Source organism: the organism of the source record quoted next, unplaced genomic scaffold (genome assembly GCF_019419815.1).
Source record: "Pyrus x bretschneideri cultivar Hongxiangsu unplaced genomic scaffold, Pyrus_bretschneideri_v1 Contig38, whole genome shotgun sequence".
Taxonomy (NCBI): domain Eukaryota; kingdom Viridiplantae; phylum Streptophyta; class Magnoliopsida; order Rosales; family Rosaceae; genus Pyrus; species Pyrus x bretschneideri.
Window position 1 is genome coordinate 3,045,020 of NW_025999701.1, and position 15,756 is coordinate 3,060,775.

The 15,756-nt window shown below is 36.5% G+C and overlaps 2 protein-coding genes across 4 annotated transcripts; both read right to left on the reverse strand.

The window, feature by feature from the left end:
* Positions 1 to 344: 344 nt before the first annotated feature.
* Positions 345 to 5,077, reverse strand: LOC103951388 (aspartic proteinase A1). 2 transcript variants are annotated; one of them, XM_048564163.1, is made up of 14 exons: positions 4,925 to 5,077; positions 3,827 to 4,204; positions 3,653 to 3,713; positions 3,428 to 3,522; positions 3,236 to 3,348; positions 2,934 to 3,102; positions 2,807 to 2,846; positions 2,638 to 2,702; positions 2,061 to 2,174; positions 1,875 to 1,939; positions 1,540 to 1,696; positions 1,341 to 1,460; positions 1,095 to 1,183; positions 345 to 692 (listed from the first exon to the last, which is right to left on the reverse strand). In XM_048564163.1, the coding sequence occupies exons 2-14, from the start codon at positions 4,196 to 4,198 to the stop codon at positions 608 to 610; spliced, it is 1,545 nt and encodes a 514-aa protein (XP_048420120.1). In that variant the 5' UTR covers positions 4,199 to 4,204; positions 4,925 to 5,077; the 3' UTR covers positions 345 to 607. The 2 variants fall into 2 exon arrangements, with proteins under 2 accessions (XP_048420120.1, XP_048420119.1); XM_048564162.1 differs by lacking the exon at positions 4,925 to 5,077 and having other exon boundaries at positions 3,827 to 4,210.
* Positions 5,078 to 6,396: 1,319 nt separating this feature from the next.
* On the reverse strand, positions 6,397 to 9,512 carry LOC103968054 (probable WRKY transcription factor 31). 2 transcript variants are annotated; one of them, XM_048564161.1, is made up of 6 exons: positions 9,009 to 9,512; positions 8,774 to 8,878; positions 8,427 to 8,585; positions 7,914 to 8,321; positions 7,235 to 7,348; positions 6,397 to 7,107 (listed from the first exon to the last, which is right to left on the reverse strand). In XM_048564161.1, the coding sequence occupies exons 1-6, from the start codon at positions 9,240 to 9,242 to the stop codon at positions 6,511 to 6,513; spliced, it is 1,617 nt and encodes a 538-aa protein (XP_048420118.1). In that variant the 5' UTR covers positions 9,243 to 9,512; the 3' UTR covers positions 6,397 to 6,510. The 2 variants fall into 2 exon arrangements, with proteins under 2 accessions (XP_048420118.1, XP_048420117.1); XM_048564160.1 differs by having other exon boundaries at positions 9,003 to 9,509.
* Between the last annotated feature and the right edge of the window lie 6,244 nt (positions 9,513 to 15,756).

Below are 15,756 nucleotides of genomic sequence, written 5' to 3' on the forward strand. Positions count from 1 at the left end.
TTTAGAATCTAAAATTCGAAACTCGGGGAATCCCGGGTTATCAACTCAACTAATCCTCAAGGGCACACGTAGAACGCCAAAATTGAACAGCCAGGGCAAGGCAATGAAAAACAGACTAACAGAAGTGTATCACGTATGCATCCGTGAGGAGTGGAACATCAGACCTATGCTTTCTGAGAAGTTGACAATGCCGGAGCTACCACCGGATTAATCCGATGGAGATTGGATATTTCTGTTCTATGTTCATCTATATAAATCTTGAGCGTTCAGTTACAGAGCTGCAAATCAAGTTCCCCATTAGACTAACAAGAAGACGTTTCAAGGGGGCAACAAAGCTCATGTAGTAGGTGGCACAAACGCAAGTACATATATATATACACACACAACGATCGACAAAATGTATCGCATCTGAAAACAGTGTCGGAAAATATACATTTTCTCAGTCTATGCGCAACGTTGAAAATACATCGGATAAAGGCCACACGCTGATATATTTACACGCAATTATGATTCACTCCCAGTACTAGATAGGATACACTGAAACTCCAACGCGTAAAAGCGAGAATAAGCGACGAGAACAAGCTGAACATGAGAAGCTAATATTTATCTATGCAGCTTCCGCAAACCCGATTCTCTCATTGCCATAGTCAAACACGGTATGGTAGCGACCCATGAATACATCTCCCAAGATCCTGTCAGAAAAAACAAAACATTAGTAATTTCCTTTTGAGTTGCTCTCTTGCCAACAAGAACGGAAGGATCATGTAACCAACAAACTTCACAAATCCCGTTTGAGAAACAAAAGTATATCACCACAATGACCTTGACAAAAGCAGGAGGATCCTAAAACTAAGGGGTAATTTGTTTGAGGTCACACAAATATTTCGATATTAGGATTAGTAGGATTAGGTCAATGAAGAGAAATTTTAGCGAGCGATATTTACTTTAGTTGGAGAAGAAATTGACCTTAGTTGAAGAGGAAAATTCGACTATATTAGAACTGAGATGTCCATCAACTTATACCAACATATGAAATATTTATTGACCCAAACAAAATTCCTAAATAAAAGTCTATAATAGATGGCAGATTGTACCAGAGAGGTCCGCGGGGAGGCGGGACATCCAAAGCAGTAAATCCACTAATGCATTGTGCTACATCTCCCTCGCCTACCTTGAGTACGTACTGATTTCCATAAAATAAAAACGAAAGAAATATATTAGTAATGCAATCAAGTAAGCCACCGTTAATGCTTTGCATGTACAGAGGTCAGTAGCTGGAAGAGATAACACAAGATACGCCGTCAGAACAATGAAAAGCATATCTAAACATTATATGGCACCTGCTCAGGGGTGAGATCAAATGTTTGTCCACCAATTGTAAAGGAAACATTGGGCATGGAAGACAAACCACCACAATCAACTGCAGATTCTCCCATTGGGCTAGGCAACCGATCACAGAGCTGCATTTACAAACCAGATTATAAGCAGACCACAAAACAGGCAACCTAGAGAAACATATCAGAGAAAGGGTAACTTCACCTGATTCACATAGTCAAGAATTCGTTCCTGTGTCTGATTCTGCTTGAGCTGGTTTTGCATCCATACAACCGTCATCTCACAAGCAGAACATGTCGCATCAGATAAGCCACCAGAAACCTTGTGAGCGTTCTCCTCCACAACACTCTTGAGTCCAATACTGACCAGTCACATTGGGCAAAATAAATAATCAGAGTGCACTGGAAATACAATAAATAATATATATGACAAACTGATTGAAGAAACAAATACATGTATCATAAGAAGCCTTGTTATTGTTACGATAGTTCAAAGCAAACATATTTCTATCATATCCCTCAAACCAAAGTGAGTCTAACCTAACACCACGAGTCCCATCAAATGAGCACAAACCAATCTGAGAGCAGATTTTCGCTGGTTGATCCTGCCGAGATAAAAGTAAAAAATACAGTAAATTAGAAATCAAGAAGTACGTATATAAATCTCCTAGTCCAAACCAAGCTTTTGATTGATTTTACATAACAATGGGAGCATAGAAATTGTACCTTTGCTAAAATTCTCTCAATTATGGTTTCCCCATATTCTGCAACTACAGTCTTACACTCTTGACTTACAATCCCAGAGGCTCCAATGGCATGATTAAGTTCAGTGATAATAGTCTGCAAATGAGAAACAACGCACAACAAATAAAAGAACAAACAATAAACACGTAAACATGCACATCCACACGCAAATACGTTAACCTTCAAACCAGGAACAGACTCAAAGTTACAACAAAATATGTTGTGAAAAATAATTGATTTTCCTCGTCTAAAGAATAATCAATCAATAGGAAAGCAATAACAGCTGAAGTACCAGCTCAAAATCCAAGAGCCCTGTATGTTTACACTATAAAAGAGAAAAATTAGAGAATAAAATTTGCATTGATCGATGAGAAAACCACAATTGAAAACATCACTAAAATTTGCATATTGATGAGAAAACCACGAAAATGAATAGAATTCCTCTTATAGGAGATGCATTAAGGCCACCCTTAACAAATTCTGGACCATCTACTTTAGTAAAACGGAGAATGTTTGACTCCAGAACCAAAAAAACACATAATAACACACAAATACACACCGTTGGGCCAACCAACAAAGAAGTTCCAGAATCAGCAATTGCCGAACAGCCATCAGCACAAAATCCTGAAATAGGTATGATTACATCAGACTAGAAGTCAATAAAATCGTACTAAACAAATATCATGTATAAGAAAGAAGAAAGCAAATATAAAATATCTTTCACTTACCAGTAGTTTGACCATCAATCATAACATCACCCATGTCAAACTGCCAACAAGAGCAATAGAGTGGACAATATTAGAACTTTTTCACAAACTTGATTTTTATCACACAATGAACGTTCAGAACACCAACCTGCCAATAGCCTTTCTGTGTAACAGGGACATATGTGTGCTTTCCCTTGTAGTGATTGGGGTCCACTCCACCAAAAACAATTTCACCTCCTTCTTCTTCATCAGCATTACGGTTAAACCAGAATGAGAAAACTGGTTCCTTCAGGAGACCCTGATTGACCATGTTATACCTGCAGAACTCCTAAAGTTAGAATTCTCAGAAAATGAAACATGTGCCATCAACTTCCCTGGGAGTCAATGACACAACCTTGAGGACTAAACAAGGCAAAAATTCATAATAACAACACAGGAGACACAACGTACCACACAGGTACAGCATTTCCAACTGAAATCTCTTGAAATCCAAGTCCAAGTATCCCATCAAATTTAGCTACCAGGAATGTGATGCCGGGTTCCTTTGTTGCCTCAATAAATTCCTGAAACAAACCGCCTGTGTTAGTAAGGGCAAACCACCAACATGATGTTCAATATGTATGACTAATATGCTAAACTAACCTGATCTTTAACCACAAGATCGCCAACTGTGACATGATCTTCACTAAAGAACCCAGAAATAGCTCCAGTTCCGTACTGGATGGCTGCAGGCTTACCTGCATAATGGAAGAAACCAGAATATCGTCTCTTGTCATGAAAAGGAAAATTCCACCAACGAGTACATGCATAAACCCTTGGAATAACAACAATAAAATAGAATAAACAATCATGCTGACAGAAACAAACCATTTTTGTTGTAGGTGCTCGAACTGCTTGACTTGTATTTCGGATGTAAATAGCACGCAATCTGCACTCATATTCAAAATAGTTACATCGTCTCCTATCTAACATCACGAAGAGAGGAAATTAAATTATTAATAACATATAAAGGATAACAAAACTAAGACAAAAGAAACTCACCGAGAAATAACACTTAGATGAAGGTACCCACAAATTTGAACTACCAGTATCAAATATCACAGTGAACTTCTGAGGGGGAGTGCCAATACCAATCTCACCAAAGTATTGAGCATCCATGTAATTCTTGAGAGATACAATATCAATGTCCTCAGACTCAGCCAAATTCCCACCCAGACGATACTTTTGGAGAGCAGCTCTCAGAGCCTCTCCTTCCTTGGAATCAATCTGGGAAGCAACCCTGTTATTATGATCAAGTTTCCTCTTTTTGAGACCAATCCGGAGCAACCCATCATTAGACTCGCAGAAAACCAACGGACACAAGAGCAAGCACAGAAAGAGCGTCGCTGTAACAGATTTGAGTTTGGTTTCCATGTTTAACTGCATGCAGATAAAAAAAACAAAATCCGTTTCCTTAATTGACCAAGAAAAAAAACTATCAATCACCAAAACAAATCCATTCTAAACCCTTGTTGACGAGGAAAAAAAAAAAAAAAACCTAAGCCCTTATACTAGTGAAACGCAATCACAACAGAACTCCACCGGAGTCACAGTCGAGTTTCCTCACAACATGTACACGCAAACAAAAACTACATCTTCCAGTTGGTAATAAAATTGGACACAATAATCAATCAAAAAATTCAACAAAAACGCGTTGCAGACAGAAACGGGGCATCACTGTGTAACACTGCACTCTTTTACTCAATATTTTCTTCAACCACCGTTTATTTTCCTTGAAAATGAATAAAATTCAGATAAAAAGAACAAAATCAGAGTTCAAATTACAAAAAAGTCAGGTCAGCTCGGTTAAATAAACCCAATTTTCGTAATCAACCACAACCATATAAAATAAAACAAATACACTAGGATTACTGTTCAATTATACACGAAATCAAAGTTTATCAGAACAAATTATAACGCAAACAGAAAGAAAACATTTCTCTAAAAAAATTAAAAAATAAATTCCAGAAAAACAAAAATCTATGGTACCTGTTGATCACTGCTTTGATACGAAACTAGGGTTTCGAATTGAATTCCTAAAAAAATTAATAAATTGAAAGCGATAATTACAAAGGAAATTACAGGAAGAAAATGACTCACAGTAAGCAGGCAGGAAGACGATGAGAAAGGAGGAGTGCACTTTTCCCCAAACACCTCCCACCGGACAAGATATTTATAATTCCATTTGGATTTCCAAAGCCGACAACTTTCAATCTTATACGTACACGTGTTCTTGATGACTGATCATCACGTCCGAAGAAATCGTTTTATTCTTTTCGTGCGGGAGAGAATAACCAAGGCAAATGAGCTGTGCTCGTGTGTGGTGAAGACTACAGAGTCTCTGATGATTAGCTTTGGGTCCGAATGGCACAAGCCCATATCAACTTCCATGATTCTTTCGGCCCAATGACTCAATGCTAATTCTCAAGCCCAAGATAAATTGACCCACTCCCAAGTCCCAAGTTTTGAGTTTAATATGGAGGAGCTTATACAATGAAATATTTTGTGTGGTGTCTGATTAAAAATCAGATGATTGAAACATTAATGGCTTGTTTACGTAACCGTAATTAAAATAGAGGAATTAAATTTAGGAAAAATTGAATTGAGGAGGAATCAGAACAACGTGAAAGATGATATTGTAACTGATTATCAATGTCGTATTTAATGACACCGTCTTCACGTATTAGGAATACATATAAACTAGATTTGATTAAGGTTAGCTTACTAGCTCTTGAAAGAGAATTGGTTTTCCACTAGTTAGTTTCTTTTGAACTCTCAAAATTAACTCCTTCGAATTTGCAGGTCTTTTCAAAAAATTATATATTGTGCATCCCTATGTATGTACTTTCTTATTGTAGTTTTGTGTTGTATTAGTAACAGATTTGCGATAGAATTTCTACAAGCATTACTAATTTAATTAGAAAAAAAATACAGAGAAGATTTATAGAAGTTTATTTTTTCCCAGAATCTTCAGTAAAAGAGTTAAGAATATCTAGAACATTTCTAGCAACTTTGGTAGTGGCTTTAGCAAACATTAGATAGGCAATTTTATAACCAAAATGTGATGAAAGAATTCCTACTTGATTGTGTTTGCTATCTCATTAGCTGTCTAATAAGTGACTCCATGCATAAAATAGACGTAAGGAGGGATCTCCACGTCTAATACCTTTGCTAGGGTAGATATAACCATTAGCCTTCCCGTTATTAAGGAAGGAAAAGGAAACAGAAAATATACAATCCATAACTAGATCAATCCAATAATTATCAAACCCAAACTTATCATAGCAGCTCTTTCGAAATAAAAAATTGTTAAGCCATTTGACTATCCGAATTTTATTTCAGCTTTATGTACCATACCCTGGGTTTTTGCATATTTTAGATGATCAGCTAGTTGCGAATTTAGAGAGTTTTTGAAAGTATAACCCTTGAATGAAGATCTAATAAATATAAACGATTTCCATCGTAAAATGCATTGTAGTTTTAACTTTTTAAGTTATAGAAAGATATTCATCCTTATTATAGAAACTCTATATATAAGGCCATATGTACGATTTAAATAAATTGGGCTAAAATTAAAAATAAATAAAAAGACATTGAATCAATGAGAGTCTTTTATTACACTCAAGCTAAATATCGAAGAATTGACCTCATATCAATATTTATTATTACCAATGAAAATGCCTTATTCATGTAATGTTGCCACTATCGTTTCTTGGAGAAACATTGTTGTTGGTGTTATTGTTTGATTGAACATTGCCAACGATAGAGGTGATGGCTGCTACCAGAGCCATTGTGAAATTAGGGTCAGCTGTGATGGCTGCTGTTGCTGCATTGACTTTGTCAGCCAGTGAATGTGTAGTACTATCCAACCCTTGAAGGCTATCAAGAACCGAGAATTTGGGTTGGTTACAAGGGGCTTGACCTAGAATTTGTGGCACAGACATAAGATTGTTGTGGGGAAATTTTGAAGGGAGCTGGTTTGGTTGGCCAAGTGGCATCTCTGAGGAAGTGGGATTGCGAGTGAGGTCCAAGGTGACAGTAGGAAATGGGGCTGTAGCCGAAAGTGTTGCCAAGCTTGGTGGGCAGTTAGGCAGTCCTGTTCTTGCTAGGAAGCTGTTTGAGCTTATTAGGCCATCAGCACTAGGATTTGAACCTGATAGAAGCATTGATGCTGCTGCTGATGTAGTAGATGCCATGGCCATTGCTGCTGGAGGGAGTGGATGGTTGTGGTGACCTTCGTATGTTGTTATAAGTATTGTTCGATCTTCCGCACATCTTTGTACCTGGTAATGAGGAACCCAATTAGGTCCATTTGTTAGGAAAACTGATTTTCTCATGCCAAATTAATATTTTGACATGTTGTGTGTTATCATACTGTTAATCTAAAAAGAAAAAACAAAAAAGGTGTACCTGTTTGCGTACCGGGCAACCAGCTGCCATAGTGCAACGATAATAAGCTCGAGGGCATGGGTTTCCTTTAGCCATTTTCTGGCCATACTTTCTCCATTGGCATCCATCAGATACCTGCACGTTCGAATTTAATATTATGAATGCTAGGCTGTGTATTTTACTTTCTTCAAATAGCTAAGACAATCAAGTCTAAGGTAGATATCGAGAGAAAAGATTATGAAATTCTTAAACGAGCCGTACACTTCTCTTGGTCTTATTGGTTTCTCTATCTTTGAATTATATTCCATCAGTTCCTATTTTCTGCATGTTTTAGGGAATCAAGGTCTTTTTGAAATGTTCGAAAAAGGATATGTTTATATACAGGTATATATAATTTGTCCATGCATCTCATTAGGAAAATTAATTTCAACGAGAGTGGATCATGGTGGGAGGGTAATTAATATTCTTTTGAGATTAATGTTGTCATATAAAAACTTATGTTTTAGATTGTAAATTTGGATCACCATGTGTCTAGATAAGAATCAACTTGACCAATGAACCAATTACACCATTTGACAAATTAGGTAGCAAAAAAAAGATAATCTGATGAGAGAACATTTTACGAGTGAGATAATATTTTATGTATAGATACACACTCATCATATTAGTCAAGCAGAGGTCAAGGTAATGAGTTTCATACCATGGAAGCCTCAGATCGTGCTCGAACAGAAACCCGAGCTTTTTTAATCATGGAGATGGTTTCGGATGAGGCTTGATCCACTTCCCTAGGGCTAATCAACTTGGGAACCTTCTTAGGAATCCACCCTTGAAATTCATGGTCAGGGCTATCTTGTGCCCCAGTAGTACTACTTCTTCCACTAATATCCCTGTGAACATGACTAGTACCCTTGCAGCAATCCATTGACTCGACTATGTCGTTTCGAGGGGACGACCCAGAACAATCTTGGGATCTGCAGCCTTCATGAGAACACTGTGAAAGCTTATCTTTCTGAGCCCTTCCCATATCCATAAATTGTCTTGGAGCAAGATTATTGAACTCGTTCATCAACTGCTTCTCTTTTAGTACCTCTGATCCATTTAAGTTCATCTAAAAAAAGCCATGAATGTGATGATATTAATAAAATTAATCAAAGACATAATTAATCAAGAAACGTAATTGAAAAATAATTATGTATATTTGTTCTATATATACCTTGTGTTGTTCTGCAGTTTGTTGATCAGTCTTTTGATTTTTCAGTTTCACAAGGTGCACCTGCAACGCCTGGTAATTAGTGTTAACCTGATGAATCACGCCTCTCAGCCGTTGATTTTCTACATTCATACGGCCTAGTTCAGCTTGAAGAACTGCCAACTGCACCCAAAATATTATATATTTTCACTTGAATATGGATCCAAATTAAGATCAAAATAGTTTATTATTTAAAAACACTTGCGCGAAAAAATTTATCAGAGAATATAGGAGTAGGAATAGCATCATCATATCGATTTTTCAAAGCTGAGAAGCAAAAACACTGACTAAATATTCCATGTTAGATGTACCTCATTTGTTCTATGCTTGTCTTCCTTATTACGGGACGACGAAGTTCCAACATCCATGGATGATTTGTCGCTACTGGTGTATGTTGTAAGAAGATTCAATCCAGTCTATAATTATAAAAATTACAAAAAGAACAACAAACCCAATAGCACTAAAAGTCAGATGGTGTAAAAAAAATCAAAATATAGAAGTAGTCAATAACAAGTAACCAGCTATATAGTAGTTTCACACATTTACGTCGGGTAGTTGCTTTTCTTGACCAACCCCGTGATGATCGCATTCTTCTTTAACTTCTGCCGTGTGCTCGTCAGCTTCTTTCAAACGACCCTTATGAGCAAAGAAGTCTAATTCATCTACAACTCGCTTCCCATGATGATCATGATCATCCGCCGTCTCAGGAGAAAGTACGACATGCTGTGCTTCAATTGATCTGCAGTTGGGAATAGAATGATCACTAGCTGCAGATTCCATGACGGATATTGTTAGGTTTGGTCTGCTGAGAGTGACGATGTTAGTGATGAAGACGATGACTGTGGTAGGAAGAATAACAAGAGCGAGCTATGGACAGGCTAGTCGTCGTCCTCCTTTGTCCACATAAATATTTAAAGGGTTTGGGGAAAGGAATAAGCACAAGAAGAGAGAGGGGGTAGTGAAGTTTGAAGTCATAGGAGATGCAACAGACTCGGCTTTAAAAGAGTTTGGACTAAGACCATGAGAAAATGAGTGAGATCTTGTACAACCAACATCATGAAATAATATATATGGTAGAGAATAGAGGAGTGAGGTCAGGTGGTGCGTCAAGATACCACGTGGCATTACAGTCTCAGGAGAGAGAGAGAGAGAGAGAGAGATCTGTTAGAATCATCTCATCAAAATATTATATAGGTAAACAAAAAAAATTGATAGAAGTTAAAAGCAGCATGAGAAACAAAGTGTGTAGCAGAGATTTTCCAGAACTGTCCTATTTTCATTAAAGAATTGTAACATGCGAGCGTAAAATAATAATTAACTGCATCATTGACATATAGCTTTGATTTGACCTTCGCCAAAAAAATTTAGTACATAATTAACGATAATTAGTAGCACTACACCTACTGAAATTTATTACGAGTAATGGTAAAACTCATAGAAAAATTCCAAGGAAAGAATAAACAGAGGTGGTTGAAATTTTGATTTATTCCCAAAGTATGCAATGCATCGTTCCTATTGGTCCGGCGGAATCCATGTGAGGGCGGAGAAGGGGCGGAGTCAACGATATAGACGGCCAAGTTTCCTTTGCGACTATACTGGGTCCTACGTATGTTCTTGTTTGACTGCCCACGTTTTCGTTTTGGATCAGACAGAAAGACAGACAGAAGAGAAAGTGGCGTAGTAATTTTGGTGTTCCAATATTCCAATATTGTCATTGTATAGTCACTCGATGATTCGCGTGAAGTGTGATGGAACCTTAAAATAAGATAATATGGGAGGTGAGACAATTAAGTGTATGTATATATACGCACACATTTACAATTGGTCAAAAAGAAAATGTGCAAAATGAATGTGATTTTTCAGTGTCGGTAATACCATTTGATACCGTTGTCCTTACTAACAAACCTTAAACATAGCACAAGTGTTACAATGTGTGTTAACTTATAAAGTAACTCACGCGGTTTATTGTCACAGACTTGTTTCATACCAAATAATTACCAACTAACTAGAAGTGAGAAATGGGTTTTTTTTATATGACCCTTAGGAAACTAGGTTATGTTAGTGAGCCGTATCGTCATTTAGCCGAGGTCAGGTGTTTGTTAGGCTTAGGCAGTAGTGTTGACGATACATGACCTAGACAGTAGTGGTTCTTATAACAGTGACCATGAGAGTAAATAATACTGAAGAAGTAACGGTTTATAAAAAATGGCTTGCAAAATTGAAACATACCTAAAGTCCGTGTATATGATATATACAATAAAGGATTGTTTGAATTTAAATTTGACTAGTCAACTAAGACAGCTCTAGGATCATGAGAGTAAATAATACTGAAGAAGTAACGGTTTATAAAAAATGACTTGTAAAATTGAAACATACCTAAAGTCCGTGTATATGATATATACAATAAAGGATTGTTTGAATTTAGATTTGACTAGTCAACTAAGATGGTTGAAAAAACGGTCTCTACTAGTGTTAGTGCAGATTTTCAATTGCTTTTATAAAATCAACTAGATCAACATATGCGAAAAGTAACTATTTGCATACTGGTCTGATTCAAGTAGCAATAAAATCGTTAACAAGAACAAGGTTAGATTCCTCCATTCTACTATGTTTGAGAGATAAATGGCATGGAAACTTTGTTAATTCCATGTTGAGATTACTAGAGTTATCTCTTAGTAAAGGACCAATCTATTTCAATTGTTTCACAAACTTTTCTGTTGCGTTATCTGATCCCAGAGGCTTAAAGACTCTCACCCTAAGCGTTGATACGTAAAGGTATGATTAGAACCATGATCATAACATTTGGTTGTGAACTATAGAATTTCATATAAGGTGATGAATTCCTACCTAAGGAAACAATTCTGGATACTAAGGGACAAACCACTTTGTTCCAAGCTAACATAGGAAAACCCCATATAGTGGTACCTAAAATGATAAGGTGGAATGAAGTTACTCTACCTAAAAGATGGAGATTGCAAAATGCAACTCTACCTCAACCAATTCAAAATAAAGAACCTAGTCATATAAATCAATACGAAGATGGAGACTTTGAAATACAATTTTCTAGTGATATGATGGCTAGTTTAAGTGTTGGTTCTAAATTAAGCATTGATTCTTTGACGCACCAAGACCCCTTCTTTTTTGAACAAATTCATTTGGATGGCCAACAACAAGATCAAACTCTTATGAGCAAGATCGTGAGAGAATTGTTTTTGAAGGTCTTAGGCAAACTAGTGAGCAAGTACAAGTTTCACTTTATAAAGTTGCAACACTGGAGCCACTACCCCTATAAGAAATCCTCCACAACCAAAACCGTGATGGTCTGTTGTGGATTCTAACATCTTTGTCATAACAAAGTTCGAACCTGATAAAGAATTTATCAAGTTAGACTATCTTAGTGAAGAAAATGCTTTAAAAAGGAGAATGGTTCGAAAACACTTATAATCAAGAAAGGCAAGCTTTCTTAAAGAAAGCCCATTTTCAGTTCATGAAAGAAAATGAGTTTAATGCAAGGTTCTTTACTTGGTATGAATGGTGTGCCAAAAAATGGAAGTTTTCTGAATATGCTAAGTATATAAGTGTCAATGAAAATCTATTCAGAACTTATATCACTAAGGAGGGAAAAGAAGAAAAGGTAATTCATCCTCCAAAAAAGGGTACTCCAGTGAATAAAAGAGGAAATTTTGCCTCTCAATATAAGGAAGTACCTAAAATGGCTCAGGATAGTTAAGCTACCATCACTTCCTTATTTAATGGAGTTTCTGTTGTTCTACAACAAAATAATTATACCAACGTATTCCTTTATTAGGCAAACAGACATCCAAAATTGAGAATTCGTTTCAGACAAATGGCTAAATGCAACAATTTAGGAACCTAGGCCATCAAGTTGGAAAAGCTTCTAACAGTAAGAGCACAAATAACAAGCCCAGTCTAGCCATGTTTAAACCAACTTAACTTCTTTACCTAAAATATCACAAGTTTAGGAAAAACTTTGAGAGATGACAATGATTTTGTAAATGCCTTAGCTAAGAGAATAAATTCTATAAGAATATCTGACAAGAACTCTAAAGTTTCATTTATTACTGAAACTAACCTCTCAAATTTAGAAGAACAATTTACTAATACAGGTTCTGAACTAGGACTAAATAGGATAAAATTTGGGAAAAAGATTTAAAGAACACCCCCAACAAAAAATTACTATCTTTGGCTTTTATCAGTTGATATGCAAGAAAATAATATGGGTGAAAGCATCAAATATGATGGAAAAGCAATAGTTGAATGAAATATTGATGGGCAAACTGAATATCAAATCGTTAATACTGTAAGACACATGATGTTTCCATCAGCCAATAAATTAAACTGCAACTCTAATAGAGAAATTGCTCAAGCCATAGTTGCTGGGTTTATAAGACAACTTCAAGGATGGTGAAATTCCCATCTAGCTACCAAGCTAAAGAACAAATCTTTGGAGCTACGAGTGTAGTTGGAGATAATAATGGTGAGCCTATTCTGCAAGAAGATGTAGTCAATACTCTAATCTATAGCATTACTCTTCATTTTGTTAAAACTACTTAACTCCAACAAGATTGATCTAGAGAGCTTATAATGAATCTTAAATGTTCAACTTTGTCTCAGATGGTACAAACATGTTTGTTTTATGCTAAAGTCTTCACTATACTTGATTGTTAAGAGAAATTTCTTTTGGATTACCTTCTCTCTTTGTGGAAAGGATAAGAAATAGAATGAGGAACAAATTTGGCGGTGTCATACCTTTTGTTTTAGAAACCCTTTGCGCGATGAACTCATTGTCATGCAACGTGAACGGTAAATACTGTGCCTTCAATTCCCATCGGCGATTATAGAACCTCTTTGTGTGACAAATACCTTGTTTCGTTGTGCAAAGGTCCCTTGAGTGATGAAAAATTCATCACCCAAATACTTGCGCGACGAAGCATTAAGTATTTATTTTCTTTCCCTTGAACCCTACAAAATATGTGCTACTTGGAAAAGCTAGTTAACTGCAAAGTTTGATGACCTTATCAATTCTAGTATTTTGAGAAATTGTTTTCGAGACGAAAGAAAATAAATACTTAAAGTACATATTAAATTATTATTCATAATAGAAACTAAGTAATTATTTAATGCTATTGTCCACAAATACATAATTATAAAACTAATTAATTTGTCCATAACATCGAAAAATAAAAACTACTCTATCGATGGTGCTTCATCATATTAGGCTATGTCATACTTCCATTACAGGTAATGACACACCTTGACCAAAATCAAGGCGTGCTGGCCGTCACGTGAGGGTGACGTAGCCATGTGCACAATGGGAAAGCAATAAGAATAATAATAATGCGAATAAATAAAAACCAACTACTAACAGTACTAGCTAAGATAACATGCTAGTGCGAGATTAAGTGTGATAATACAACCAGAGCATAAGTAGCCTAAGTGCAATCCAGCAGGACAAATACTAATTATACAACACCCAAAGGTGACCATACAATGGTGATAATATGTCAAAGTTGTCGTGGATTCCTCATAAGCCACCAAAAAGCACTCCTAACTAGAACCTAGAGGGGCGCAAAACAGAAAGTGTGAGTAGGCAAAAACAAAGCTTTTCAAAACCATTTCATTTCTCAAATGTTCTAACCCCTTGCCACAAAACCTGTATAATTTCCCATAAAATAGAATATGTGTGTGTGTGTATATATATATATATATATTCGTATCTCAAAACCATGCTCAACAAGCTTTAATCATAAATATGCTATGCCAAATATCTTAATACGATAGAATAAGTAACTCAAGTAAAATAGATCAATGAGAAATAACATATCAGCCGGATCCACCTAAAGTTGCATGTACGACTGAACTCCTAGCTCATACATCATGCCTGCACACGAGTCGGAACCATCTATAGTGATCTGTACGACAGGACTAAGTGTAAATAAATATGCTCTAGTGCTACGATCACGAGAAGATTATGCGAATAATCGCGGGTCACCTACGAGTCGGAACCACTTATAGTGGTCTGTACGACAGGACTGTGCACCTAACTTAGATCCAAGGTGAGCGTATGGTGCGGGAGGTGAACATCACATGAAGGATTGTGCCCTAACCATGGCAGGATCACTAACATTGGGGTGCAGGTTTATGAGCTCTCAACACATCTCACATAATCATCAATTTACATAAACAATCTACAACTCACCTAGTACTTACCTAAGCATCCACGGCGTCAAATCACATTTATGCATACTATATTAATTCAATGATCTACTTACAAATCAATATGCATGGCATTTCTAAACATAAATTCATTTAAATCGATTTTCTGGGAAAAATCTCAAGTATATAGGTATATACGGAAAACAAAAAGTCCACTCACTGGTATGTGGAAGGGTCATAGCCTCCAAGCCTTGATTGACTACGCTCGTCCTGAGGATAGGTCTCACCTATATGTGAAACAACTATATAAATGTTAATTTAAAGCACAAACCAAAACTAGGTAATAACTTCTCATACATTGCTCAAATAAGGTGTATAATAGAACCTTCATATCTTTCTTATTTCTTAACCAAAAACCATGAAATTTGTATCAAAATGAAGCTTACAACGAGTATAATAGAACCTTACCACTTTTAGGACTTAAATACAACGGAATCTCACCAGAAAAACCCACGATAATCTAGCCAAACTTGAAACTCGCCAAACTCAACTTCCCAACGTCCAAAACACTTCGTTTTTTCTTCACCGAGCTTCGTGAAGACGTTCTAAAGCTCCCTGGATGCTTAAAAGCTTCCAAAAACTTCACAATCATGATTGCATGAATAGTACCCAAATCAGAGCTCGCGAGAAACTAGGGTTTTCGAAGGTTTTAAGTCCAAACAAAGGTATGGATCAACTCCTAGGCTTGCAAGGAGTTTGAATGTTAACTTTAAAACCTTGATCCATGCTTGAAATGGTTGGTTGAAGGTTTGTCCGTACGGTTGTACGGAAATGGAAGAAAATCTGAGAGAGAGAGAAGAGAGAGGTCTGAGTGTTTGTGTGTATGGTACGTGGGAGTGTGTTTGTGTGTGTGTGGTCCAGCTTGATCACCAACCAAAAACCACAAAAAGCTAAGTTCTAATTGGGTCCAAAATGATAGGGACCTAACATATTGTCCACATCCAAAACTTAAACCACACAACGCCATAACTGTTCAAGGGTACTTTAGTAATTTCATGCCATCGATACAAATATTTCAGGACGGGCTATGACAGGTAATGCCTCTTGAATATATCAT

Coding starts and splice junctions, on each gene's coding strand:
- LOC103951388 (XM_048564162.1), bottom strand. CDS start 4,210: ATGCAGTTAAACATGGAAACCAAACTCAAATCTGTTACAGCGACGCTC. Junction 3,349..3,427: donor ATCTTGTGGTTAAAGATCAG/GTTAGTTTAGCA, acceptor GGTTTGTTTCAG/GAATTTATTGAGGCAACAAA. Junction 3,103..3,235: donor GGAAATGCTGTACCTGTGTG/GTACGTTGTGTC, acceptor GGAGTTCTGCAG/GTATAACATGGTCAATCAGG.
- LOC103968054 (XM_048564160.1), bottom strand. CDS start 9,242: ATGGAATCTGCAGCTAGTGATCATTCTATTCCCAACTGCAGATCAATT. Junction 8,586..8,773: donor ACAAGCATAGAACAAATGAG/GTACATCTAACA, acceptor TTTTGGGTGCAG/TTGGCAGTTCTTCAAGCTGA. Junction 8,322..8,426: donor AAACTGCAGAACAACACAAG/GTATATATAGAA, acceptor GGCTTTTTTTAG/ATGAACTTAAATGGATCAGA.